This window comes from Carassius gibelio, chromosome A21 (genome assembly GCF_023724105.1).
Source record: "Carassius gibelio isolate Cgi1373 ecotype wild population from Czech Republic chromosome A21, carGib1.2-hapl.c, whole genome shotgun sequence".
Taxonomy (NCBI): Eukaryota; Metazoa; Chordata; class Actinopteri; order Cypriniformes; family Cyprinidae; genus Carassius; species Carassius gibelio.
In genome coordinates, this window is record NC_068391.1 from 6,342,234 (window position 1) to 6,368,540 (window position 26,307).

Genomic DNA, 26,307 nt, shown 5'->3' on the forward strand with positions numbered 1-26,307 from the left:
AATAAGATGTCTTTTGGTAAGTGCAACTCTTTCCTGTGTCTGTCTGCGCACATGTGTGTGTGTTCACGCAGCTTAGCAGTGCAAAACGTATTGATTTACTGAGTCCCCCATCTTTGTCCAGTTTTCTTCTCTATCCCCAATGCCGTATCCTGCTGCAAAGACTCTTGGGACAGTAAGACTGCAGCGGGACTCGGGGAGCAAAAAGGGTTGTGTCCGCACAAGCTTTCCTCAGCTTATATCATATGGATTTATTAGCATGGGTCACGACCAAATCAAAACCTTGACCCATCTGCTCACTACAATTTATAAGCATCTAACAGCAGCCAGTGATGGTTTGGCAGGGGATACACTGTTCTTTCTGGACCCGGCTTCCGTAGGTAATTTAGTGATTAGAGGACAGCTTAATGATTTATCTCGAGCCAGGCTGTTGTAAAAGATCACCGGGATCTGGTTGTTAGCCGAGGGGAGAGACAGTACATGGCCTCTGTACAGGGCTGGCGCTGTCTGTGCTGATATAAAACACCGGGACGCCACATGTCGTCAGCAGGACGGGCCTTGAACCGACCGTAAAGATGAGAAGGCTGTTTAGAAGCATTACGTAATTGAAGGGGAGGCAAAAATGGGGTCACGTACAGATTTGTGGACGCCACATGCAGACAGAAAAATTAATTTCTTGAGCAAGGCTCACGACATAAAACCAGACAGAAGGAATTAACCCCTTTTTTTTTTTTTTTGCGGAGCTCAAATGAATTTTGTGAAATTTTCTACATTTACATTGGACTACATAAAATGAACTAGTCATCGCACATTATTTAGTTTGTTATATTATAAATTAAATTATATGACAATTTATTATTAAATAACTAGCATTTCAATTAAATATATGTATGCAAACATTTTACTTACATATCACACACACACACACACACACACACATACATATACACATACATACACATACATATATATATATATATACAAAAAAAAAATCAACCAAGTCAGAAAATGCAAAGTCAGTGAGTGCAGCGCAGATCCACAGCATGGAGTGGGGTTGTCATGGCGACTTGTTATCCCGAGCGCTCCCCGAGGCAGTTGGGAAATCAGGAGGGGTGGGCTACGGGGACCGAGGCTATTCTTAAACACACAGCAACAGGCAAATGCAATTACAGGCACAGGGAGACAGTGGCCTAATCAAATCAGCAGGGAGGGGAGGAGAGGAGAGGTGGGTGGGAGGGAAGGAGAGGGGTGCTGTCAGATGCCTGCAGCTCATGCCTGGAAAAGCTCACCCAGATGTAGACCTCCGCTCTCCAAATGGGGGGTAACATGGTGTGGTGTCCGTAAACACAGTAAACCCCACATACCAGCTGTTACAGGCCAAGAGGTATCCTAATAAATCTACGTATTCCATGCCATGTATGATCACATTAGAGGTATTACATCTCTAATGCCCCGAACCAGGGTCCAAAATTAAGACTCGCCAAGGAAATGGAAATAAAAAGTGTTTTTAAAAATGTATTAAGAAATATTTTGAGATAGATAGATAGATAGATAGATAGACAGATAGATAGATAATGTTTAATATAGATATTATAATGTTTCAAAAGATTATTTGATTATTTATTATATTAAATATGTATAAAAAAAACTGTAATTTTTTACTTGAATTTTGATTAAATAAATGCAGCCTTGGTTAGCATAAAGACTTCTTTCAAAGCATTGAAACATCAAACTACAGTAAATACAAATTATATTTGTTACAATTTGATACTGATTATATATATATATATATATATATATATATATATATATATATATATATATATATATATATATATATAGAAATAAATGTAAATATAACATTCATATATAAATAAATGTCAAAATGCTAAAAATTGTAAATGTAATACAAAACATATAAATATATTTGAATGAAAAAAATGCAAAAATTTCTAATATTTATTACTGCCTTATCTCAACTGACCCGACCCCTATTCACAGCTATGGCAAAAAGTCAATTTTGGACCCGGTTCCAGAGCCTCTAAAATGCCTGTACGTGTGTTGAAGCCGTTCAGGTGCCTGGTCCTCTACAGCCCACACTTTAAAATGTTGAATTGACCTCAGTGGCCTGTACTGCAAAACAAGAAATGTTACGTTTTGCTCAAATAGGTTAGATAAAACAGCAACCTTTGCTCACAGCTTTCAAAATGCACTTTCAGTGTACTTTCTAAACATGTTTCTTGCCGTTGTGTGCTTTGTGCTGATAAAGGCCAGGCAAGCACTCGAATCGACCTCTGTGAGTCACAGCAATCATTTTTCACAAAGCATCTCGATAACGTCAACTAATCAAGTATAATGGTGCACTGCGCCTTACCAGATGCCTACCTCGTGCTCTCCAGGGCTGGAGAAGATCCTTTAACCTTCTTTACTTAGCATGACTACTGCGTAACAGACTCCTAACTCAGTCCACCCCAAGAGCTTCGGCACCAGCATCCGCTAAGGACCCAACTGTGAGAAGACAGGCCTGTCTGCTTTCCCCTTTGCGTTAATGAGCAGGGTAATTACTGATGGCCTAACCCTGGCCGAGGGAGCAGGCCTGGTTCTGTGTAGAACCACACACACACACACACACACATACAAACCTTTAATTAAAATTGTAGCCCTCAGGGACCAGGAGAGACATAGATTAAGCAGGAAATAGTACATGAAAGTAAGAACTACATACAGACTGCTGATTACTTCCCACACGCACTGTGGGCTACACAAAGTATTCAAAATAGAGACCTCCAAATTTACATTTCTCATCCTTTAAAAAAATATATATTATTAATGATCAATTAATTAATATTATTTGTGCAACATAATATTTCTAATACGCTCTAAAATGGTTTTTCAACCAGAGGACTCATTTCAGCCAAACAACTGTTCACAATGTGCATACCAAATCTTTCATGTAACAACTAAAATATAGTAAAAATCTAGTTAGAAATCAATAATAGTAATAAACAGCCATATCCTCCTCATTATATTTTTACTAAACAAATGCTGCAAGCAATTGTGAGAACATTTCTGAACGATGAAGCAAACGAATCGGCCTATTGAATTGATTCACTGAAACGGCCACTTTGAACTAATTCATGACAATGACTCTAATTTAATTATTTCTACTCAATTTTAAATGAGAGAGGAGTAGATGTCATCACTATCCAAATGTTCTAATGCACACATCAAAAAGACAAGGAAGTATTGTGACACTAGGATAATGATATGATTTGTATGCATTTATTATAAATTCATTTAATTAATCAATATATCACCCATCCCTAGTGGTGTCTGCAGTGGATACAAAAAGCATTTTTGTAGGAATTCTTGTATTGTTTTTTTTCTCTTCTGGTTGTGCTGGGATCCGGAGGTGTATATGACAGAAAGGATCAAAACATTTCCCCCCCAAGCAAACAGGCTCAGCTGACGGGAACGCAGTCTAACTTTTACACTCTCTCTGATTAAAACATGGCTGCCCCTGTTCGCTCACACCTCCCGTTATTAATGAGTGAAGCACGGCGCTGCTGCCACTGTGGAACGCACTGGCCTGTGAACACTCACAGTCCACACTGTCCACATCAGAACACTTCAAACACCCCAATCCACAATTAACTGACAAGAGCTGGCAATTAGTATGGAGCACAGCAACCGGCGGATGCAATCTCAGCAGCGACGGGAACAAGGACCAGCCCCTCAGAGAGGCCACCACGTGTTGGGTTGCTACTCGTTAAGCTAGGACAGTTTCATAGCTTTTGTAAATCACAGCCAGCATGCAATGAAGATCAAAATAACACTGTATTGAGCAGAAAAATATATGGTTTCTTTGTACATCTCTTTAATGAACAAACGGCACAAATACAAAATGAAACCCAAAAAGCCCACGGCATTCAGTGGGCACTAGTGAAATATATTTAAACATAATTAGCATAAATCAAATATCCAGCTATCCTTACTCCAACCTTGTAGAAAGTTTACTTGAGATCATAAATTCCAATCAAGAGCTTTATAGGTCACTCGATAGTTTGATGTTTATAATTCATTACTCGGCGTATTTTAAAACACAAGGTTGCCAAGACACTGCTGCTGTAGGACAAATAAAAGCAAGCATGTATTTTTTTTATTTTTTTATATTCCACAGATGTGAATGAATTTACAGGGGGCCTGAATTTGCCCCTTAGGAAAATAAGACTGCAAAGAAAATATCCCACGCTAGTTAAAACACTAATTCAGCCAACAAAATAAATTCGGTCTTCTTTACTTAACCTTTAATCATTTCAGACTTGTGTGACCTCCTTTTTTCTTTTCTTTCTGTGGAACACATTTTGCATGCATGGGGAATAAAGCTTTCAAGCTTCCGAAGCACTGTAAAATAATCATAAAAGCCTTCCATATGACTCATGCAAGATTTTTCACATCTTTTAAAGTTATAAAATGTCTTTGTGTGAAGAACAGACTGATATTTAAGTTGTTACTCACTGATATTCGAGAACCTGTAAAGTCGGATTCACACACGAAGCATTCCGGCTGGTTTTGTGAACGGGAACAAATTAATTTACTGAACAGAACTGAATAATCTGTTCATGACTTATGTTTTTTTTTGGCTTGAATACTTTAGTTCCTTGATTTTAATCAGTAAAATTGTGTTCAGCAGAAGAAAGTTGTCACAGTAATTTATATAGAGATTTAGGCCTATACAATACAGACTGTTTTCAAAGCAGCTTCAGATTAATCCAAATTAAGTCAAACATGTTTTGAATGACATGAGGATGAATAAATAATGGCAAAATTTGTGGGCAAATGCCTGCTGTACATTGCACACACACACACACACACACACACACACACAAACGTTAAGGTGGATAATCACATGAAGTGTGTAAGATCAGTCAACAACAAAGGCCCCGTCTTGGATCAGCATTCTGCGTAATCACTCCATTACGGTTTCGCAAAAAGACACGCGCTGGGACACGGATCAGATTACACTCCCAAAATGAAGAAATATATGTCTGTCAGCAGAGGAAAACGCCAGCCTTCTGCATTAACCAGCATCTGACCTCTACAAGACCTGTCTGGAGAAGAGATGTCAGACACATGCATTTGATTGGTTATTGATATTTTGTTCTCAATAGCAGATTTGGCAGGTGGAGAATTGCATTACGGCATTGTTTTTATATTTAGTACACTTACTCCAGGGATAGTCAGGCTGAAATAACCTAGAAGTAGAGGAATCGTTCACCCAGAAATGAATAAATTAATCCGTTCATTTCTGAATTTCTTTCTTTCTTTTTGAATTTTCAGACTATTTTGTCCTTTCAGATTAAAACAAATATAAATATATATATATATATATTTTTTTTTTTTTTTTTTTTTTTTTTTTTTTCTGCACACAAAAGATGTTGAATTTCCAAGCTTCTATTGTAAATCTACAATACTGTAACTACACTTTGCAGTGAAGCCTGCTGTGTTGCATGAAGAAAAAAAGTACAATTTAGGTCAGTTCTCTCTGAAAATCGTGTGCTCTATTTTTTACTTATGAATTTAGGATTATAATATAGTTTTCCTCCTCAAATTACAAATTATGGATCTTAACTTGAACCTAAATTGGTTAGCAGTCCACATTATTTAAACCACCAACTAGACTTAATTTAAAACATTTAAAGTGATTACAATAGTACATAATCCCAGCCTTCTTATAAAAGGGTAGATTCTAGGGATGCACACACACATGTGCAAAGACAAATGCACACACACTCCTACAGACCAACAATAAGCTTGGAATCACACACACAATGCATTGCTCTATTTCTTACAGTTAATATGAACAGATGTGGGCTCCCTCCTCTCTCTCACACCTTATATACACAACACCATTTTCCCCAGCACCTGGTGTGCTGTTCCAGATTGTGTGCGTAAGCTTTGATTGAGGCGGATTTCTAAAAGAGAAGGGAATAGGAGTCATTTCAAAGTTTAATCAAAGAAAGAGAGTCTTCATAGAGTCGACTACCCTCCTAAACATCTGTGCCCCTGTAAGGCTCCCAACAGCACTCCTTCTGTTTCATATGTGAGCCAAAACTCTCCACGGTCTGGGTCCTCCATATAAGACAGTATAAACAGATGAATTAAGAAAAGAAGAGAAGATAAGGAAATAAGACAGAGGCAAGTGGGGAGAAATGCAAGGGATTATGGGAGAGAGACAGACAGAGCAAAATAAAGACAAAAGCAAGGGAGAATAAAAGAGGCTGAGAGGAGAGTGTGTGCATGCAGAACAGCAGAGCTTGTTTAATTCATCAAAACGAGCTTCATAGAGAGTTGTAGATTAAAACTTTAATGAAAGAGCCCTTAAGTCCTGATGTAACGAGATGAAGAGAGTAGGAAAATAAAACGGGGAACTCAGCAAAAGAACTTGGGAAAGACTGGAGAGAAACACCTGTCTATGTCATTACTGTGGGCTCTGCACACACTTCAAATTCACAAACAATTTATCCATTCATCCATCCATCCATCCATCCATTGCATTAAAGGGGGGGTGTTTATTTAAATATAAAAATGAAAAGTGGCATTTAAATACTTAATGGTAAATCATTTAAACAACACTGTTGACAGTTTGCAAAGACTGGTTTATGCACTGCAGCACTATTTACAAAGATGGCGCAACGGTTTAGTCATTACACCCGACAGTCTGTGTCTCCGTGGTTACCTGCTCATCCTGTTTCAGTCATTGTTATGAGTTCAATGTGTCAGCAGAACATGCTCGCCTGCTGTGACTGGGGAACTCATCACTATGAGTGTGTGCGTTTTAAGCCAACATGCTTTTGATGGAGGCAGTATGCAAACAAGCATTCACACGGTTTTATCTGCGTCTCTGCTTATCACTCTGTTTGGAGATTGTGGTGCATTGGAATGCATTTGTAAATCAGTTTTGCATATTTTCAATCTGACCTCTAAATGATTTTGTCCTTTACTTGTGTGAAAAACAAAGGCAACAACCCACATTTTCCCGCTTAATTACTTTCTTTCTCTATTGAAGTTTTCCGTGCTGAAGTGTTTTTACCTATATAACCTGCCATCATTGCCTTTATTTTTATTATTATTTTTTTTTTAGAGACCCGGGCAAAAACATGTCTTACTATACATGTTACTATATCTGCAAGTCTTACTATACATATTTTATGACATGCCCCAACAGTAGGGTTTGTATGTGGTAAGTTGTCAAAATATAACTTTATAGAATAGCCCATATATCTATATATTTATAATAATAAATTATATGAATTCAAAAATGTATCATGTTAAACATTTAAATTACGTTTGGAACCAGGATACAAATCTTATTGGACCATTGACTCAAAAGCTTAAGGTTACTAACACACAGCCTTTGTGACGAGATAAATATTTCAACATTGCCCATCCCTCCATTTTTTAAACCCTCCCTCCATTTTGCTGCCACTATGCATTCATTAGTTTGTTTAATTTAGCAGCTGTCCTTAACATTTTCCACACAGTATCCAGGCCTGTAATGATGTACAGGTTGCACCATCTGTGTGTCAGAGCCCCTGTGCGGCTATGCTTCTCTGTGACTCATCGCTTTCCTGCCATCACTGTTGGTGCTGTCGTACACACCATCATTCTGCGCCAAAGCCGGCATGCCAGGACTCCGCTGCATGCCAGCATCCCATATATCTCCAACCATCATTTATTTGGCACCAGGCAATTAGAGGACCCAAAAGCCTCAGCGTGGGGTAGGACTAGGTCTCCCTTTTTAATCACCCTTCTTAATTACTTTCTCTGTTCCATTTCATAAGCCGGCATCTGTAGCTGCTGCATTGAAATTTTACGGCAGTTTGCGAGCAGACTTGTACGCAATGGTACGAGCTTAGAAAGAGTTGGGTTCCGGTCCAAAACATTACAAGGTTGTCCCATGAGGGGCCAATCCATCAAAGTGATTTTTCTTTCCGCCTCCACTCAAACCCTCTTCTCCTTTGCAACGTAGTCATTTTCTTCTCACTGGGAGTGACATTGATTCATAAAGTACTCTGCTGCAGGTGCCAATGCGCGCCAGAGTTTTGGTAGTGTCATTGAGTTTGAGTGCGCAAGCTCATGAGAGTGTGGCTCTCTCCATCTTCTCTGCTGGAGGTAATAGCGTTTAGCCATATAGTATCAGCAGGGGATGTGTCATATCACGAGGCCAAGAGGTCAAGGCTTGAGGTTCAGAGAGTCATGACCTTGAGCTGCTGTGCTGATGCAGTGAAAGGCTGCTGATGATCCTCCGGCTCTGAGGGGACTTAACCAGGTTCCAAGGGTCTGACAGGAGGATAGGTCCAATCAGAGAATCCAGCTCAGAAGGGTAAGACAGCTTAATCTGCTCATAGCTCACTCTGCAGAGAGGGTAATAAAGCTGCAGGACTGACACATGGTTTAGTGGAAATGGCACATGTGGGTAAAGTCAGTAAGGATGGAGAAAGACAGCTAGGTTCATGTGACCATGGCGCCACTTTATCAGATTTGGGTAGAGGGGACACTCGGGAAGGTCATGGCTACTGTGTGATTGAGAACCTCTCGGGAGATTTGCTGAGATGCAATTCATGCCAGAATGGCTGTATTTTCATGACTTTTAACTTGACAGGGCATCTTAAAATGAAACAATATGCAAATTAGATGTTTACTTCTAAATATTAATATTTTTTCTAGAAATGGTATTTTTTCAGGATTTTTTGATTAACAAATAGTTCAAAAGAACAGTATTTGAGAGTCACTTTTGATCAATCTGATGCATCCTTGCTGAAAAAAAATATTTATATTTTCTTTTTTTACTTTTCTTTTTTAAAATCTTACTTACCCTAAACTTTTGAATGGTAGTGTATCATGATTTCCACAAAAATATTAAACACCATTCAATGTTGATAATTTCAAAAACACTTGTTGAGCATCAAATCAGAATATTAGAATGATTTATGAAGGATCATGTCACACTGAAGATTGGAGTAATGACTAAATGAAATGAATAAATTACACTTTTAAATATAGTTAAATACAAAACAATTATTTTAAATCGCAATAATACAGTATTTCTGTTTTTACTGTACTTTACATTAAACAAATATCACCCTGGTGAGGATAAAAGACTTTCAAAAACAAAAAACAAAAAATCATAAATAATAAAAATTAAAAAAGATTATAGCAGTCATTATATTTTTGCTCCGAAAAATAAATAAATAAACAGGACACATTCTAATGTATGAAAAAAAAAAAAAAAACTATATTAAACTACAGTTACACACCTAAAGTTTTTGCTCTTCATGATGTGATAAAAGCTTTCTGTATTTGTCAGGATGAGAAAAAGTGTGCAATGCGAAATAGCCCTACACATCCACATTATTCAGATCAAAATCACTTGCATGCACATCCGTGCACGCCGTAATTCTGACTACCCGACTCATAAGTAGGAACCTCCCTGGAGGACTTTAAGGCAGCAGTAGCGCCTCTATGTTTTTAGCACAAATGCTAATGCTGCATATTAATTAACGCTAAGCTAGTGTTCCTCTCAGCTGCTGATCAGACTAATAATGGACCTGAGAAATCACTTGGTGTCCACAGATACTGGGAGTAAAACAAAAGTGAGAGGGGGAAACAGCTAACAGAGGTTGACACATCTGACTTCTGGAGCTGTTAAATTACTTTCGCATAGGAGGAGGGGTGTAAGCGAAGGGTTGTAAGTGACGAGAACAGAGAAAAAGCGAGAGAGACTAAGTGAGAGAGACATTGTTCTGCCATGCAGAAAGGTGAAGAGTGAAAGAGTGCACAGGAGTGGAGACCCAGTTTGCGGTGAACTTCAGAAAAGTCATTCAACTGGATACCCCTGATAAGTTCACTGCCTGTTATTAAATGAACATGATGTGATATTGAGAAGTTATCAATAAAACACACCCGCTAGATACATACACGCACACAAAAAAGGCTCAAGTCTAGATCCCACTCACAAACACACACACACACACACACAAACAAACACGCTGCTGACTGGCTAACCGAGAGGATGCCTGCGGCAGGAAGAGAAGCCTCATTGAGCACAGTCTGGCAGCATGAACACATAGCATACAATAAGAAACAGGCCAGAACTCAATGAGTTACACATTCAAGGCCAAAGAAGAGACGGCTGGAGGGCGATGGACTGACGTTCACACATTTTTCTAAATTTTCAAAAAACTCCCATTTTGTATCTTTTGTACCAAAATCAAAGAGCAAAATGCAGAAGTGCATAGTATGTTCTGTGCAGATCATTACCAAACAGCACAAAACGCATAACAAGTGAGTTCAGCATGAGGAATCAGAGCTCTGTTCCAAAACCTAGTGAGCTGCTTACATAGACATCATTTTTAAACATCATAGGCACACTTCCAACATGAAAACGGATCCAATAAACTAAGCTGTCATCTAATTCTACAGCAGTCAATGCGTTGCAGAATGAAAGATGAAAGTTGGTAAGATGAAAGTCTCTTATGCTCACCAAAGGCTGCATTTATTTAAACAAAAATCCAGTAAAACAGAAACATTGTGAACATTTTAAACATTGTGAATCATAAAATAGAACAACACGGTGCAAAACAGACCATGAAGACACATAAAGCAGTGCTCCGAAAGAGCGTGGCACAGAAAAGCACGGGAGATTATGCACAGAACAATCCAAAGTACCACCTCTGAAATAAATGAATAAGTATGAGACACCCCACATAGAAAAAGAGGACAAGAAGAAGAAACAGAATAAGCCAAGAGCCAGGAGACAGAGAAATGGATGGAGGGAAGAACAAATACAGCAGGAGGGTTAGATGTCTGCCAAGCTGCATGGACACACTCTGGCCTCATCTCTCCAAGCCTCCCCCCTCCCCTCCTGTGGCCACCAAATCATGACTTTACAAACCCTGCTTCCATCCCAAAACACACACACACACACACACAAACACGTAGTGAGTGTATTTAGAGCATGCAAAATCTACTGTCTCCTCAACTCTCTGCCTGCATAAGAGAAAGAGAGAGAGAGAAAGAAAGAGGGGACAGGGATAAAACGAAGTACAGCAGGAGAACAGGATCAAGAGAGACAGGATGACACAGCAAATGTGTGACAGACAGACAGCAAAAGAAATTAAGTGTGGAAGGAGGTGATGAGAAAGAACCAGGCAGAGACAAGGGAACAACAGCAGGTGAAATAACTGACAGAAGAGATGGATGTGTGTTTTCCGTTTGCAAACACTGGAAAAAAAGGGTTAAAAAAGGTTTGCTCTGAGAAATTGCTAGTCAGTTTCACAATAAATTACAAAGAAATGGCAAGTAAAAAAATTCCAGTAATATATACGGTGGCACTTTTTTGTAAAAAAAATACACAATAATCTATAAAAGTAGTTTTATATTATTTTATTATTAATATTATATTAATATATTTTATTTAAATGAGTATATTTAAACACTTTGTTTTTGTTATTATTATTATTTTTACCATTGGTAGTTTTTTCTAAAGACATTGTTATATTTTTGTTATATGCTAATATATTGTTTTATAAAAATATGTATATCACAATTTAATATATGTTTTTGTAACTGTATAAATATCTTTGTCAATTTTGATGCTTCCTGCTGAATAATTCTTTTTCTGACCCTAAACTTTCAACAGTAGGGTGATTTAATAAAAATTCTAATCAATATAATGGGATTAGTATAAAACAATTAAAAACAAAATAAAGAATAAATTATTTAAAAAAAATCCTTTGTAAAATCTATGTCCCTGTGGATGCAAATCAAATGGGTTTTACTACTGTGGCCATTGTGAGCAGCCTGTGATCGAATTTTCCTGCAGTATTGAATTCCAAACTGCACAATTCAACTTGAATTGCAAACTGCATAATCAAGTATTTGAACCATCAAGCGATTTGTTGATTTTACCCAGAAAAAAATAAACAAGAAATTCATAATAAATCCATAATGAAAGTGCAAAGAAATTCTGCTTTAGATATGGCATTCAAAGAAGGTCAAAGTAAATGAGAAACGCTGTGCAAAAATAATATACCAATATACCACAATCACAGACACTGCTACTCGGATGAAATGAGATTTCCTCCAGTTTCACAGAGGTTGTGCCACCAAAATAACAAAGAAATAAACCAGTTCAGGCAGAAATAAAGTCAGACAGAATGACCTCCTCAGGGAAAACTAGTCCTGTCATAATAGGGCTTAATAAATGTTTTTAAAAAACAGCAGCTCAATTTTGGACTATGAAAAACCTGTTTAAGGAGCGTAACCCTGAAAATTCTTTGAATCTTGAAAAGAGATGAAAGATTTCCAATTGACTAACAGCTTCAAGCATAAATGCCTTGAAAGAGGGAACCTGAATGTGAAGAAAACATACAGGTGAGAAACAGAGCAGAAAGTAGAACGAGTTATAGAGAGAAAGAGAGAGACATAAAGACAGAGTAAAAGTGTGTCTGATCCAGCACCCTGGACAGCGCCTATCGATCGGCTCCCAGCACACATCACCACAACTTTCACAGATTGCTATTGAGAAATGACCTGTAATGCAATTACTGCCCAATGCAGAGCCGAAGTGGCCATCAATAATTAAAAGGCAGCCAAGTCACGGCCTGCAATTGCGCCTTTATTTCCACTTCGCTGTTGTTGCTGTGTCTGCTTGCCCTGGCTTCCAAACTGTTGCGCCACCGGGTCTCGAATAAGATTTGTGAAAATGCCTTCAATAAAACCAATCACATCGGACAAATGTCCTTCGCTGCAAAGTTTATTATTCCACCGGCATATGGCTCAGACCACAGCGCAGTCGTATTAACCAGCAACAAATCACCACATGCAACTGCTGTCTGCTCCACTCCACTATTAAGAGTGGATATGTCAACGTACCTATTGTCTCATCTGCTCCGGGTGCCCGCACAGTGTTTATATGAAGTCAGCACGACATTGGCTGCAAAGGAAAATTGTATTTCCCCGCCCCTCTTACCTGGGCCATGGTGCTGTCATAAGCATTTTTCACAGTGAAATCTCAATATAGAGCGTATTACATAATGTTGTAATCTGTACAGCGGGCCCCCACAGTAGAGGCAACGAGCTCTAGAAGTTGAGAAGAAGAGCTATTTCGTCTATTTTTCATGATGACAGAGGGGTATTTGTCAAAGCGTCTCTCGCAGTGCCGGATTCTCAGGTTTAATCACTGAACTGTGAGTCATTATGTAAGGACTGTGAACTCGCAGGTGATTGTGAGTAAGGTTCTCATGCAAGAAGGAGGTCAACCGCAGTTTCAGAGAGAGATGAGGTGAAGCACATGAAAAGGTGTTCAGGAGACATATCAACCCAAAATCAAATGAAAAACAAAAACAAACAAACAACAAAAAAATATATATATTAAGTATTGTGAAGAAAATTTATTGGAATTGTGACATTTTCAAGACAAATGCACACATTACACTTATATTGTATATTCCAAATACAACAACTATGGTTTTAATTATGATTTAAATAAGCATAAATGATAAGGCAGTAAAATAAACACTATGGGCATATGTGGTGCCCTGGAACTCTCAACTGCCTATTCACCCTTTGTGCAAACTAATCCTTCCCTCTGAGGAATCTCCCTCCTCTGCTTCAGTCATCTATCTTTTTCTTCTTGAGCATTCATACAAACCTTTATCTATTACAACTGTTTGGGCTAAGGATCTTAATGAGGATGTGCATGTTTTATTTTCGGATCAGATATGGGGAATGTTTAAACTGTCTTCTAAAAACCCTAACCACCAAATGATTCATTGGAAATTGCTGCATAGGGTTAACTTGACTCCAATGAAATATTTTCATATGAATCTGTCATCTTCTCCTAAGTGCAATCTCTGTCGCAAGGATCTTTAGGCACTTTTGTGATGTTATTTTTTTTGGTTCTCACAGAACCTTTCTTATTTGTTGGGTAATAAAATATGTTTGACTCCACGCCATTTTTTTCATGAATGACTTTTGGGACCTCACCTTGTCCGTCCAACAAAGATGTTTACTGTTAGCTGCAGCAAAATAGTTGCTAGTCAATCGTTTGAATCCTCACACAATGGACAGACGAACCTGGGTGGTATATTTGTTAGACATTATCTCGATGGATCTCGTATACATGGACCTAATGTGAAAACTGTTAATTTATGGTATTCATCTTTTAATGTTGTTTCATCTTTTATAAAGGGGGTGGGATGGGTTGAACATTTCAACATTCAACAATTGCTTTCTGTTCTATACCATTGTTCACAGAAGAAATTTCAATAAACAGTTTTTAACAAAAAAGAAATCATGCTAATATGCGGCTCAATTAACATTTCTTATTATTATCAGTGTTGAAAACAGTTGTTTTTTAAAGTTTAATATATTTGTGTAAAACGTAATAAAAACAAACTCCGGATTCTTTAATAAATATCAAGTTCCAAAGAACAGCATTTATTTTAAATACAAACCATTTGTAACATTCTAAATGTCTTTACTATCACTTTTGATCAATTTCTTGCTGAATCAAAGCATTCATTTCTCAGAAAATCTATCAATCAAATAAATAAATAAATGACTGACTCCAAACTCTTAAATGGTAGCGTAAATTGTGGATACATATGATATCTTCACAAAATATATCTTACATAAAATATTTCATATTAAATTTAAATAAATGAGTTGGATAGTGATAGAAGAGTGAAGAGAAAGCAACCAGCATGTGTCCAGTACATGTGAAATTCAGAAATTCATTGAAAATAATGTTTAAAAGATCATTCCAGCATGCACCTAAGATTAACTACAAGAAAGCGGTCATATTTTACATTTTACACATTTTAGGCATCACTTCAGTTTGAGTCATTTTCTAGTTTCAATTATTTTAATATTAATCTAAAATATGGAAAACAGTAATAATAAAGAACAAGCAACTAAGTCCAAACTTTTTACTCGTAGTGTAAGATTAACACAGCATGTTTCTGTAACTAAATACAGTAAAATAGAGAGGCCACGCACATCAGTTTAAAAAACAAAACACATCCAAAGGTCTCCACACTTCCTTTTCCCTGTGCCTCTCTTGAGGGGAACAGGTCTACATTGACCAGTCGGCAGACTTATTGAAAGAGCTGCCACAAAAGTAGGGCACGCGGTTGGTCAATGGTATGGATTTCTGGGTCTGTAGCATGTCTCACACAATCGCCAGAAAGAGAGAGTGAGACAGAGAGAGAGCGAGAATGCAAGTAAATGAACAGGAATCAGAGCAAAGAGCCACATTGCCCGCTGCTTCCTCTTCTGTCCTTCTTTCTTTCTTCCCTTCATGTGTTTCAAACCTCTCTTCCATCCCTACTTTATTCCCATTTCATTTCTGTTCCTTGAGGCACGACTCAGGCTCATATCAGAAATCAGAGCTGGTATAGGTGTGTGTGTGTGTGTGTGTGTGTGTGTGTATACCTTTATGAGTTGCAAAATGATCCATGTTGTGTTTGCTTATCCACAGACTGACAGTATGTACTATTAAGGATCAATGGACAGTATATTTATGTGTTTGAGAATATAAATGCATGTGAAGAGTTTATGCATTTTTGTCAAGATATGTTTGTGTGTACGTGGGAGCTGAGGTAAGTTTATCTTTAGATATGTTCAGAATTGAATACTATTTCTGAAAAGAAGTAACATGCAGTGTGTATACAGTGCAGTACTGTGCCAGTTTTTTGTAGGCGTGAGGACTCGAATGATGCAACATTTGCCAGAACGTGCAACCAGAGTGCACTGTGTGAAATACTGTATACCATAATGCAATGCGATCAACTTGACATTCTATTATGACAAATGAATAAAAACAATATGAAACGAGTTCTCTTTTGACTGCATTATTTGATTGGCTGTCAAAAGAGATTTAAAAAAAATACAAAATGGGATTAAAAATGTAAAATAACTATTTATTTATGAGATAACTTTTTCAAAATACTTTATTGGAGTTTTTAACTGTTATTAAATAATTCTCACAATAAAAATGACACACACACACAAAGTCAAATGTACCTTGTTTAACCAGGTATTAAATAAATACATACATGCATGCATACATAAATACATAATTGCATACAGATTTCTAAAATAATCATTTTGAACATTTGTCATGGTGTGAATCTGTGTATGACTATGCCACAACAAGCATTACAGCCCAAGTCTCCGGGAAATATTTCTACATGAATATTCATCCAAATGAATGCGTATTTGTTAACATTTTGCCATTGTGCATTGCTGTGAGTAAAAGCTGCTCCGTTTGTACTCATGTGTGTGTTTGTGTATTTAAACGTGAGCCAGAGAGTGGCTGTGGGTGTGTACACACACCCTCCCACTGATGAGGCCCAGTGCCAGAATCAATAGAGTGCTTCTGAGGCATTATACAGAAGTACGAGAGTGGCCAGAAGAGATTTTAATAAATGCAGTGTGCATAAGAGCATGGCCTGGCACTGCCATCAACCCCGTCCCCCCAAAAAAACAGTAAATATGTACTCTATAAAAAGAAAATTTACAGAAAAATTCTGTAAATATGAATCACAATATAACTTCAACACACACACACACACAGTATACACATGCATTAAAAATTTAATAATTACACATTAATTTAAGAAAATACATTTAAATTAAAAATATATATATATATATATATATATATATACACATTCATGAAGCAGCACAATTTTTTTTTACCATGCTCAAAATAAATTACATTTTAAATAAATTAAAATTTAAGAGAGTTATTTTGAATTGTATTATTACCTAACAATATTACTGTTTAATTGTATTTTTAATCATATGATATCAATGATTGCTGCCATGATGAGAATTAGAGATGTTCCAGAAACACAGTTTTAACATGTCACAATTATCATTAACAAGGAATTCCTTTTTTTGTTGTTTATGTACTTCATACTTAAGCTTCAGTTTCAATGTACCACGTGCAAAAATTGGCAAAATGTTATTCAGAAATAATTACTATTTGACAATCGTCACCACATTAACATATGATCACCTATGTTTACTTACAAATGGATATTTAGTTACCAGCAGCTTCATGAATGAAACTAAACCTACATGCTGGGATAATCGGTCACGAGGTACAGTACCAGTACCGATGGTGTAATTGTAAAGGTCAAAAAGGGAAAATGTGGCATATGAAAAGGGAAAAAATTGTCATATACAGTAAAGCTAAATTAAGCTTATTGTGTGAGGAACCTTGACTAACATTAAACAAGTTATAAAGAATATTATATTAGCCTGGAAAATGTGAAAAATGATTATATACCTATATGTAAAACCCAGCAAAAAAATTTGGAATCATACCAGAAGGTAATACACCTTTAACCAAATTACACTTATAAACACTACATTCTGTCCTGAATTACTTTATAGATGCAATATTGTGATGGCAGAAAAGCTCGAGAAGCACAATATAATTGTTCATTTGATTTTAGTCAGTGAGGTGATCCCAAACAAAACAAAGGAAAGCATCACACAGATTCAGGCTTTAAGCTAACAGGCACAACGCGTTTTTCACCATTCATTTGAGCTGTGATTTTGAAGGTCCACGAGCAGCCCACTCTCTCTGACTCTTTCTGACTGACTGGGGCTTGGGAGGCTTCTTGCACTTGACAGAACTTTCTAACATAAGAAACACTTTCCTAAAAACCATCAAAATGTCAAGTGAAGTGGAAAAATGAGAGATTACTGCATAGAGGCTGAGAGGGGTGGACAAAGAGAAAGAAAGGAATGGAAATGGTGGGATGGCTCAAGATTCTCCAGCAGATAAAACACCTAAAACGATCCAATGACTTTTCTTCGTCTCCAGATTTATTTATTTTTCTTTCTCTCGCTGTCTGTTTCTCTCTTTCTTTGTTTACTTAAGCATTTACTATTCACAACAAAAATGAGAAGTGGCCATGATGGCTCATACGGTACATATGAAAAGTTACAAAAAAAATTAGAATTTCCCCTACAAAAAATTTGATAACTGGAATGGAGATTTCTGCTTATACTGTAAATATCAATTAAATATCTCAAACTGTTATAGGGTTATTATATTAACTAACTAAAAAAAAAAAAAAAAACAAAAAAAAAACAACCTGCATAAAATGCATTGCCATTCAGTTGTAAGTAATCTTAAAGATTCCTAAATGCATCTACTTTCGGAAGGCCAAATAAAGTGCTTTTGCTTTCGCCTAGATACACACAGCATCTCCCTGACATGGCTGCAGTTACTGAAACCACCCCCTCTTTTTTGGCGTGGACATTTGGGCAGCATTATGCAAATATTTCCACATTTCCACATTCCAGTGACATGTGGGGATGTGTTTGTATGAGCTGTTTTAGGGGGCGTGGCAGAGTCTTAACTTTAATAAAAAATATCTCTTTGGATTTGAGACTTTAGCCTTCACAACTTTGCAGATCTTCCTTGCACCAAGAGCTTGTAACACTCCAAAGAGGAAGAAAAAAAATGTAAATCGCATCATATGACCCCTTTAATATGTGCTCCAACATTTCTCATAAAATTTTTCCAAACCCAAGTTATCTCAGCTATACTATCCATATTCATTTTACAGCTCTATTTCCCCATTTCAAAATATATACATATTTCTCTTAAGAAATTATAGGAGAAACATCCAAGACAAAGACTGAAATGAAACCCAACCAAGAACTCTATTACTGTAAGTCTCCTGAGCTCTGAATGAGCAACCCGAGCGATAAAACTCTCCTCAGGGTAATTAGTATTCTTATGAAACATTTGTGATAGGCAGAGCCTTCGATTGAATTCATTTGCAGCTGCTGCGTGTGCATTTCTTGCGAATAGATGTGCTCATAATAAGACGATCAAGGGCTTTTCTTATTACAATCAACATCTAACATGATGACTTACACATTCATGGGGGTGGGAGAGGAGCAAAACGTGTATGGCTGTGTGAGCGTTTTTACTGAGTGAATATTCTCTGCACTAAATGAAAGGAAGTGGAACTCCAGCAAAGAAACTCCCCCTGCATTCAACATCTATGATGTCATAATCACTCGCATCAAAGGCATTCCGCTCGCCACGGCAACTGTCATTCTCCCTGGAGACGTCATTAAAACAGAACACACCAAACTGAGCAACTTTAAACACGCACACACACACTGCAACCAAATAATGTTAGATCGGGACAGCAAGTTTGTACTAACCTAAAGAGGAGTGACGGTGTAATACGTACACACACACGCCTGCAGACATTCATACGGCATGCTCACACACACACACACACACACACACACCCGCTCAGAGACACTACAAGACACTATAAATAGGACAGCTCTAATCTGGTGCTGTGTAGTTCTTGCCCTTGGGTACAAGGCTCTTCCAGAAAGAAAGAGAGAGAGAGAGAGAAAGAGAGAGAGAGAGAGAGAGAGAGAGAGAGAGATTAAGAGGAAAAGGAAGGAAGGGTATGAGAAGTGAGTGAACGAGATTGAAAATGGAGCCAAAAAAGGAGAATTAGCACTTTTTGGCAAAATACACACACACACACACTTTCAAATGTTCCAAAACTTGGGGCTCTGCAATATTTTTCTTTATGTGTACTTGAACAAAAATACAGTAAAAACAGTTATATTGTGAAATATGATTGATATTTAAAACATATTTTATATTGTAGGTCATTATCTAAAGTTAATTTATTCCTATGATGGCAAATCTGAATTTTCAGCAGCCGCTACCCCATACTTGATCCTTCAGCAATTATTCTAATATGCTGATTTTGCACTTAAGAAACATTTTATTTATTATTATAAATTGTGAAAACGTTCCACTTAATATTTTTGTGCAAGCCATAGCCCATTATTATTATTATTATTATTATTATTATTATTATTATTATTATTATTATACTGTATTAGAAAAACGTGTATTCAGCAAAAAGTATTAATAAAAAAATATTTGAATGATAGTATACATTTTAATATATTTCTTCTAGAGATATATATATATATTTATTAATGTACAAATATTCCATATAGGCTCTGAATTACTATGAGTTCGTAATACTGCATGTATAATACAAAAAAAAAACAACAACAACAAAAAAGTGCTATAATGGTTTTTATACAGAGTTCAGCATGTCACACTGCAAGCTTCCCAATAGTATTATATGTCAACTACCCATTTGTACTGGTGTGCATGCGTTTTGTTATTTGTGTGTGTTTATGTGCCAGTTTGAAAGTGATGACCTACCCCAGGTAGCGTCTTCTGCTCGTGGAGCGCGGTCTGAGCTTTTAGCGCTGATTCTCTTGCACAGTATGTGAGGAAGGCACACCCTGAGAGAGGAAATAACAGAGACAGAGATAAATTAAAGACAGGTCAGAGACGTTGAGACACAAGCAGGTGTCCGTTTGAGCAGAGCTGGGCTCTCTACCTTCATTTTGTTTTCGCCAACTCAGGAAAGAAAAACAATGTTATTACATTTGTGCAGTAGACACAGAGACATAAAAGACAGAAGAGAGATGAAGAGGTTCTGAGAGCACATGCCCACAGCCATACACACTCACGCTCCCCAGAGAAAGGAGAGTGAGCACAAATGTGTGTGTGTGTGTGTGTGTGTGTGTGTTTGAGGAATAAAATATGCAGCTTCTTTTCTGGCTACAAGGCCATGCTGGTATCAACATTTAACTGAGTATGTTTTTGTATTCTTTCTCATTAATTTGACAGACAATAAGGATGCACTGTTTAAGAATTTTTGGCCTAAGAAAAAAATGCTGATAAAAAAAAAAAACAGATAAAAAAAAAAAAATAATAATAATAAAAAAACAAAAACAAACAACAACAACAACAACAAAAAAAACAGTCACACTAAGAATTATAAGTAAAATCAGGCTTGAAAAATGTAGTCTACAAAAAACAGCTTGGTTTGAAATCCCAGCCTGAAATATAGATAGATCAAGTTCATGTATAAATCAACAATTGGTACTAATATACGGATTTACCAATGCTGAGATGGTGCATCTTATCCAAGTATCCAAGATTTTGCACAAACCATAATTTAGCAAAATCATACAGAAATGCTAGCAGATGCAAATGAACAAAATATGCTACACGATAAAAGGAAAAGCCAAAACAACAACAACTAAATGTTATGGAAGTGATCAGAGAGAAGAAAGAGTGAAATAGCGTGAAAGTTCATTCAAGCACGCCTGATGAGATAGGATCTTTTTCTCAGCTTTCATGGCCTGCAGCAGCTCACAGCTCTGTCTTTAGGTTCAGTGTGACAAGGCGACAATCTTCCCGTCCCTCCACAGAAAATCTGCCCTACTGTGCATCGATGTGTATTCGTGTTAACGTACAGCTTTACAAACAAGCACTCAATCTCATATGATGCTAATCTCACCCGGCTGCAAGAAACCGCTAAGGTAGTTTGCTAAAAACAACAGTGAATCACTTGAGCATCAACTTAATCAAAAATCCCACGGGGATAGGAACTGAGTGGAATAACCACTGAACAAAAGCTGAAACGATTAGCATTGCATTTGTACACGAAGTAAGCAAATTTGAATATGCAAAAGCATGTTAATAGATGCTAATGTTTATGCTAATCTTGCATTAATATAAAAAAAATGCTAATATATTAATATGCTGAGTAAACATGATAATCGGGCGCTGACATTTCTGCCTGCATGCTAATAGTGTCACAAACAACGATAAGATGAAAAAGCTGATTGCCAACCAAAATGGAAAATTAAACCATTAATTTATTCTCAAACAAACCCTTGTTGCATTAAGATGCTAATCTTTTCTTTTTAAAACCAATAAATAAAAAGAAAGAAAAAGAAAAAGAATATAAAACCATTTGGGCGATGAAAGGAAACCAACCCTTACAAAAAACAACCACGTTAAAGTTATAACTCACCCAGAAATATGGACATTTGCTGAAACATTTTACTCAAGCTAAGACAGGCATGGGAAAACTCAGTCCTGGAGGGTCACTGCCCTGCGGAATTAAGCTCCAACCCTGATAAAACTTCCTGTAGCCTTCTAGTAATCGTGGAGACATTGATTAGTTTGTTCAAGAGCATTTGATTAAGGTTGGAGCTAAACTCTGCAGGACAGTGGCCCTCCAGGATCGGGTTGCCCTTGCCTGCCTCAAACAGATTTGGAGAAATTTAGCATTACATCACTTGCTGTCATATGGATCCCCTGCAGTGAATGGGTGCCGTCAGAATGAGAGTCCAAACAGCTGATAAGAATATCACAATAATCCACACAAGTCAAGTCTATCAGTTAACATCTTATGAAGTGAGAAATCTGCATGTTTGTAAGAAACAAATCCATCAAGAAGTTTTTAACTTTAAACGGTTGCTTTCGACCAAAATATGAGTCCTCTATCTATAATATTGCTTTCTTCAGTGGAGAAGTTGTCTTGTATGAAACAGGAGAGAAATATGCACAGATCAAGCACCATTTATAAATGAAAACATTCCAAAACAGTGCAGAATAAACAGGTCTGATCAAATATATTGGTGAATTTTTATGTAAAAGGATACCAGGGGATGGACTTTTTCAACTGAATGAAGTGTTATTACAGATTAAGGACTCGTATTTTGTCCAGAAGCATTATTTTAAAGTAAAAACGCCTTGATGATGGATTTGTTTCTTACAAACATGCAGCTTTTCACTTCAAATGACATGAACTAATGGACAAGAGTCATATGTAACTTGTGGGTCATTAAGATGCCTTCATCAGCTGTTTGTACTCTCATTCTAACGGCACCCATTCACTGCAGAGGATTCATTGGAGGCCATGTGATGAAATGCGAAATTTCTCCAAATCTCTTCTGATTAAGAAACAAGCTCATGCGCATTTTGGTGTCATGTCATCAGGGTGAGTACATTTTATTTTTTGGATGAACTATTCCTTTAACTGAATCGCGTCTACATTTTTGATGACAGTAGTAGATACTTTAGTAACTATTTTGGTGGATACTAAAACAAAAGGCATGACTTCAGGAGCAAGGAAACTAAGGAAAAAGACAGAGCAGCAGCAGAAGCATAGCTTCCTCTCTGCCTTCCCATAAAAGCCCCAGCGCCGCAGGGACACTAAACACACATAAGGGACACACACACGGGCCCCCTGAGGCTGGAGCATGAATCAGCAATATTCTTTCCCACGGTCCACTATGTGTGTTTAACTCTGGCCAGGTTGGGTGAGCACATGTATGTGTGCGTATGTGTGTGTGTCAATGTGTGTGTCTCCAGCAGTCCTGCCTGTTTTTTTTTTTTATTAACTCGGACTCATTAGCGTTGGGGAGAGCTCAGTGTGACAGCTTGCCGCACTCCTCTGAGGGCCTGTCATGTTATAGAACAGGCTAGAGCTCTCATGGGACACTTGTGCATGCTTCCCTGTCTCACTTGACAAGCGCTGGCATGCACACACACACACACACACACACAGGCGAACGCACACAAGTATACTGGATGAACGGAAAGATAATGGGGAGCCTCTATTTGTTTGTCCTCTGAAAGCAATATTATTTCTTTCTGTCTGGTCACGACAGCACCTTAAAGTCGAGAAAAGAACATACAGTACAAAGGGAGCAGAAAAGATTAATGGAGGGGTTTTGAACAAAAATCTGGAGGTTTGTGAAAATAACAGAGGAAAGAATTGAATCTTGGAGGTTTGTCAGTGGTGTCGTTTTATTTGAACATCATGGCACGTCTCTAAGCACACTGAAAAAAACAAAAAACAAGTGATCGTGACTTTGAGAAACAAAGTGGTTCTTAGCTGGTTTTGCTTCTAAATTCAGATTTTAATTGGACTTCAAATGGCAACCAGACACAGAATCAAAATTTTATCTTACAAAAGCAAACTCTGAATGTATTACCATAAAATGCATAAGCCTAAAAATACACTGCATTTATCTTTGTTCCGGTTTAATATAGGCCTTATGTTTACCAACGCTGCATTTAAATCACAAATACAATAATAATCCACTTTCTCTAAATCCAACAGTATGGATGTAAAACATGTATGCTGTGAAAATCACAGCACAGGGGAGAAGAAAGGATGAAGGAAAGCAAGAGAAAAGGAAGCAGAGAGAAGATAAGATCACCAGGATTCTGTGAACACTATCTACTAGTGTCCTACACTAGCGTCTTATCTCTAAAACACACACACACACACACACACACACAAAAAGCTGGAGATACACACTGATACTTAAAATAAGTAAGCGGAAGAATGATAGCAAAAGAATGAAATGAATCTAAAATGCTCATGATACAAATCTTCTGGACGCCAAAGTATCTTCACTCTACTGTCACTGCCCTGGAGGCTTTGAAATGTATTTTCGACTCAGCGATTTAAAAAAAGGGTGTTTCTACCTTCGAAGATTGACAGTCAACCAAGTGAAATCTAATCTGAATTAGTCAATACATTTAGCCTTATCCTGAAGTACGAGAATGAAAAAAAATTACACCAATTTATGAAGAGAGACAAAATAAAATAAATCACCATCTAGCGACAATGAAAAATGTTAGATATGAATGTAGCTGATTGTTATAAAGATAAACCTAGATTTTTATGTGCTGGCATCACTGGATGATTGCTTGGGTGTACGATTGCCAAACACAAATGTTCTTTCCTTACAAGTGTTCCAGTTTACACCGTTTTAACAAGTGACTATATTTAGTGTGCATATTTCGGATTGTTTATGAAATGACATTTTCTACAAAGCCCAGTTGTCTATTACTGGTGAAAGAGCCAAATGGCACAAACTGGTCTCCAGTCTTCAATCTTTCAACATCACATCCCAGTCACCATATGGTGATCGCTGACCCTGAATCACAGTGTTGCACATTCTGATAAGCAATTGCTGCAAAAACTAGATTTAATAAAATAAATACTAGTGCTTGCAAGGTTGCACATGAATAGTGTTAAATGAAATTATCGTACAGTAGTTTTAGAGTGCAGTTGTGCATTATGACATGCCACATCAGAGCCACCATAAACTCAGCCGTGACACTTTTTGTCTCAGGGAATGAGAACCAACACATGAAACACAGTTTCTTTCTTGCATCATTTTAAAGATGTAAGAAAGAGATGGCTAAACAAAATTCAATATGTAAATATTTAATTCAACAGGTTCAATATGTAAATACATAAAAAAAGGCAATTATTTGGTTATTTTGTATGTAAATATTTCACTAACGTTGTTGTATTGATTTTAACCGGCAAAGATAATTCAAGAATTTCAGATTTTAATTTTTTATTTAAAAAGCTTAAAAAGTGTAAAGGAGGCTAAATTACAGATTTTTTAAGTTAAAAATAGTACTTTTATTCAGCAATGATACATTAAATTCTTCAAGTGTGTCAGTAAAAACTTTTATATTTTCAGTATATTTTTTAAAAATGTGTCTGAAGTTTTTTTTTTTTTTACTTCTCTATTAATCAAAGAATCCTAAAAAAAAAAAGTTCTCTCACAAAATAGCTGTTTTCAACATTGATAATAATAAATGTTTCTTGAGCAGCAATGATGCAAAAAAATCATGATTTACATCATAGGAACAACTTAGATTAAAAAATAAATAGCAATAATATTTCTTAATATTACTGTTTTTTATGTATTTTTGATCAAATAAATGCAGTCTTGGTGAGCAAAAGGAAACATTTTTTAAAAAGACTAAAATGAAAATCTTACTGACTCCAACCTTTTGAAAAGTAAAAAATATTTTATATGAAGTATAAAAATTAGTAAAGTCTACAACAGAGGCTGCATATTAAGTGACTCACAATTAATTAATTCATAATTATGGTTTTGAACATATTTTCATGTGAGATTAATCTAAAAATAGAAGATAAATCCACGTGTTGCTTTTTTATTTTTCTGAATAGATGGAAATTCTTCAGATTTTTTACATTTTTAATGAATGCTTGGAAAACACAAAACAGTTTTAAAACACCTGTTAACAAATCCCTCTGATTAATACTTTAGAAGTTTGGTCTATACTTGGAAATATCCATGTTTTGGAACCATATTGAGATTTATAGTACGCACTGAACATGCCCTAAAAATCAAAATAATGTTTACTATTTCTTCATAAGCGCACAACTAAATGGTGGTAATTTTCACAGCCTTTTTATCAGTGGATGCTAGTGGTAAAACACATGTTGGATCAGTACTTCACTAGAACAAAGCCTTCAGGTTTTTAGTTGTACAACAGGTTTCGAGAATAAAGTAGAG

General features: G+C 36.8%; 1 protein-coding gene across 10 annotated transcripts in view; it reads right to left on the reverse strand.

Moving 5' to 3' along the window:
• Positions 1-26,307, reverse strand: part of LOC127942135 (CUGBP Elav-like family member 4) — a 79,451-nt gene that overhangs the window by 33,249 nt on the left and 19,895 nt on the right. For all 10 annotated transcript variants that reach the window (XM_052537744.1, XM_052537743.1, XM_052537734.1 and 7 more), the window contains exon 2: positions 20,309-20,391. In XM_052537744.1, the coding sequence (XP_052393704.1) occupies positions 20,309-20,391 (83 nt within the window). The remainder of the gene's footprint in view (positions 1-20,308; positions 20,392-26,307) is intronic.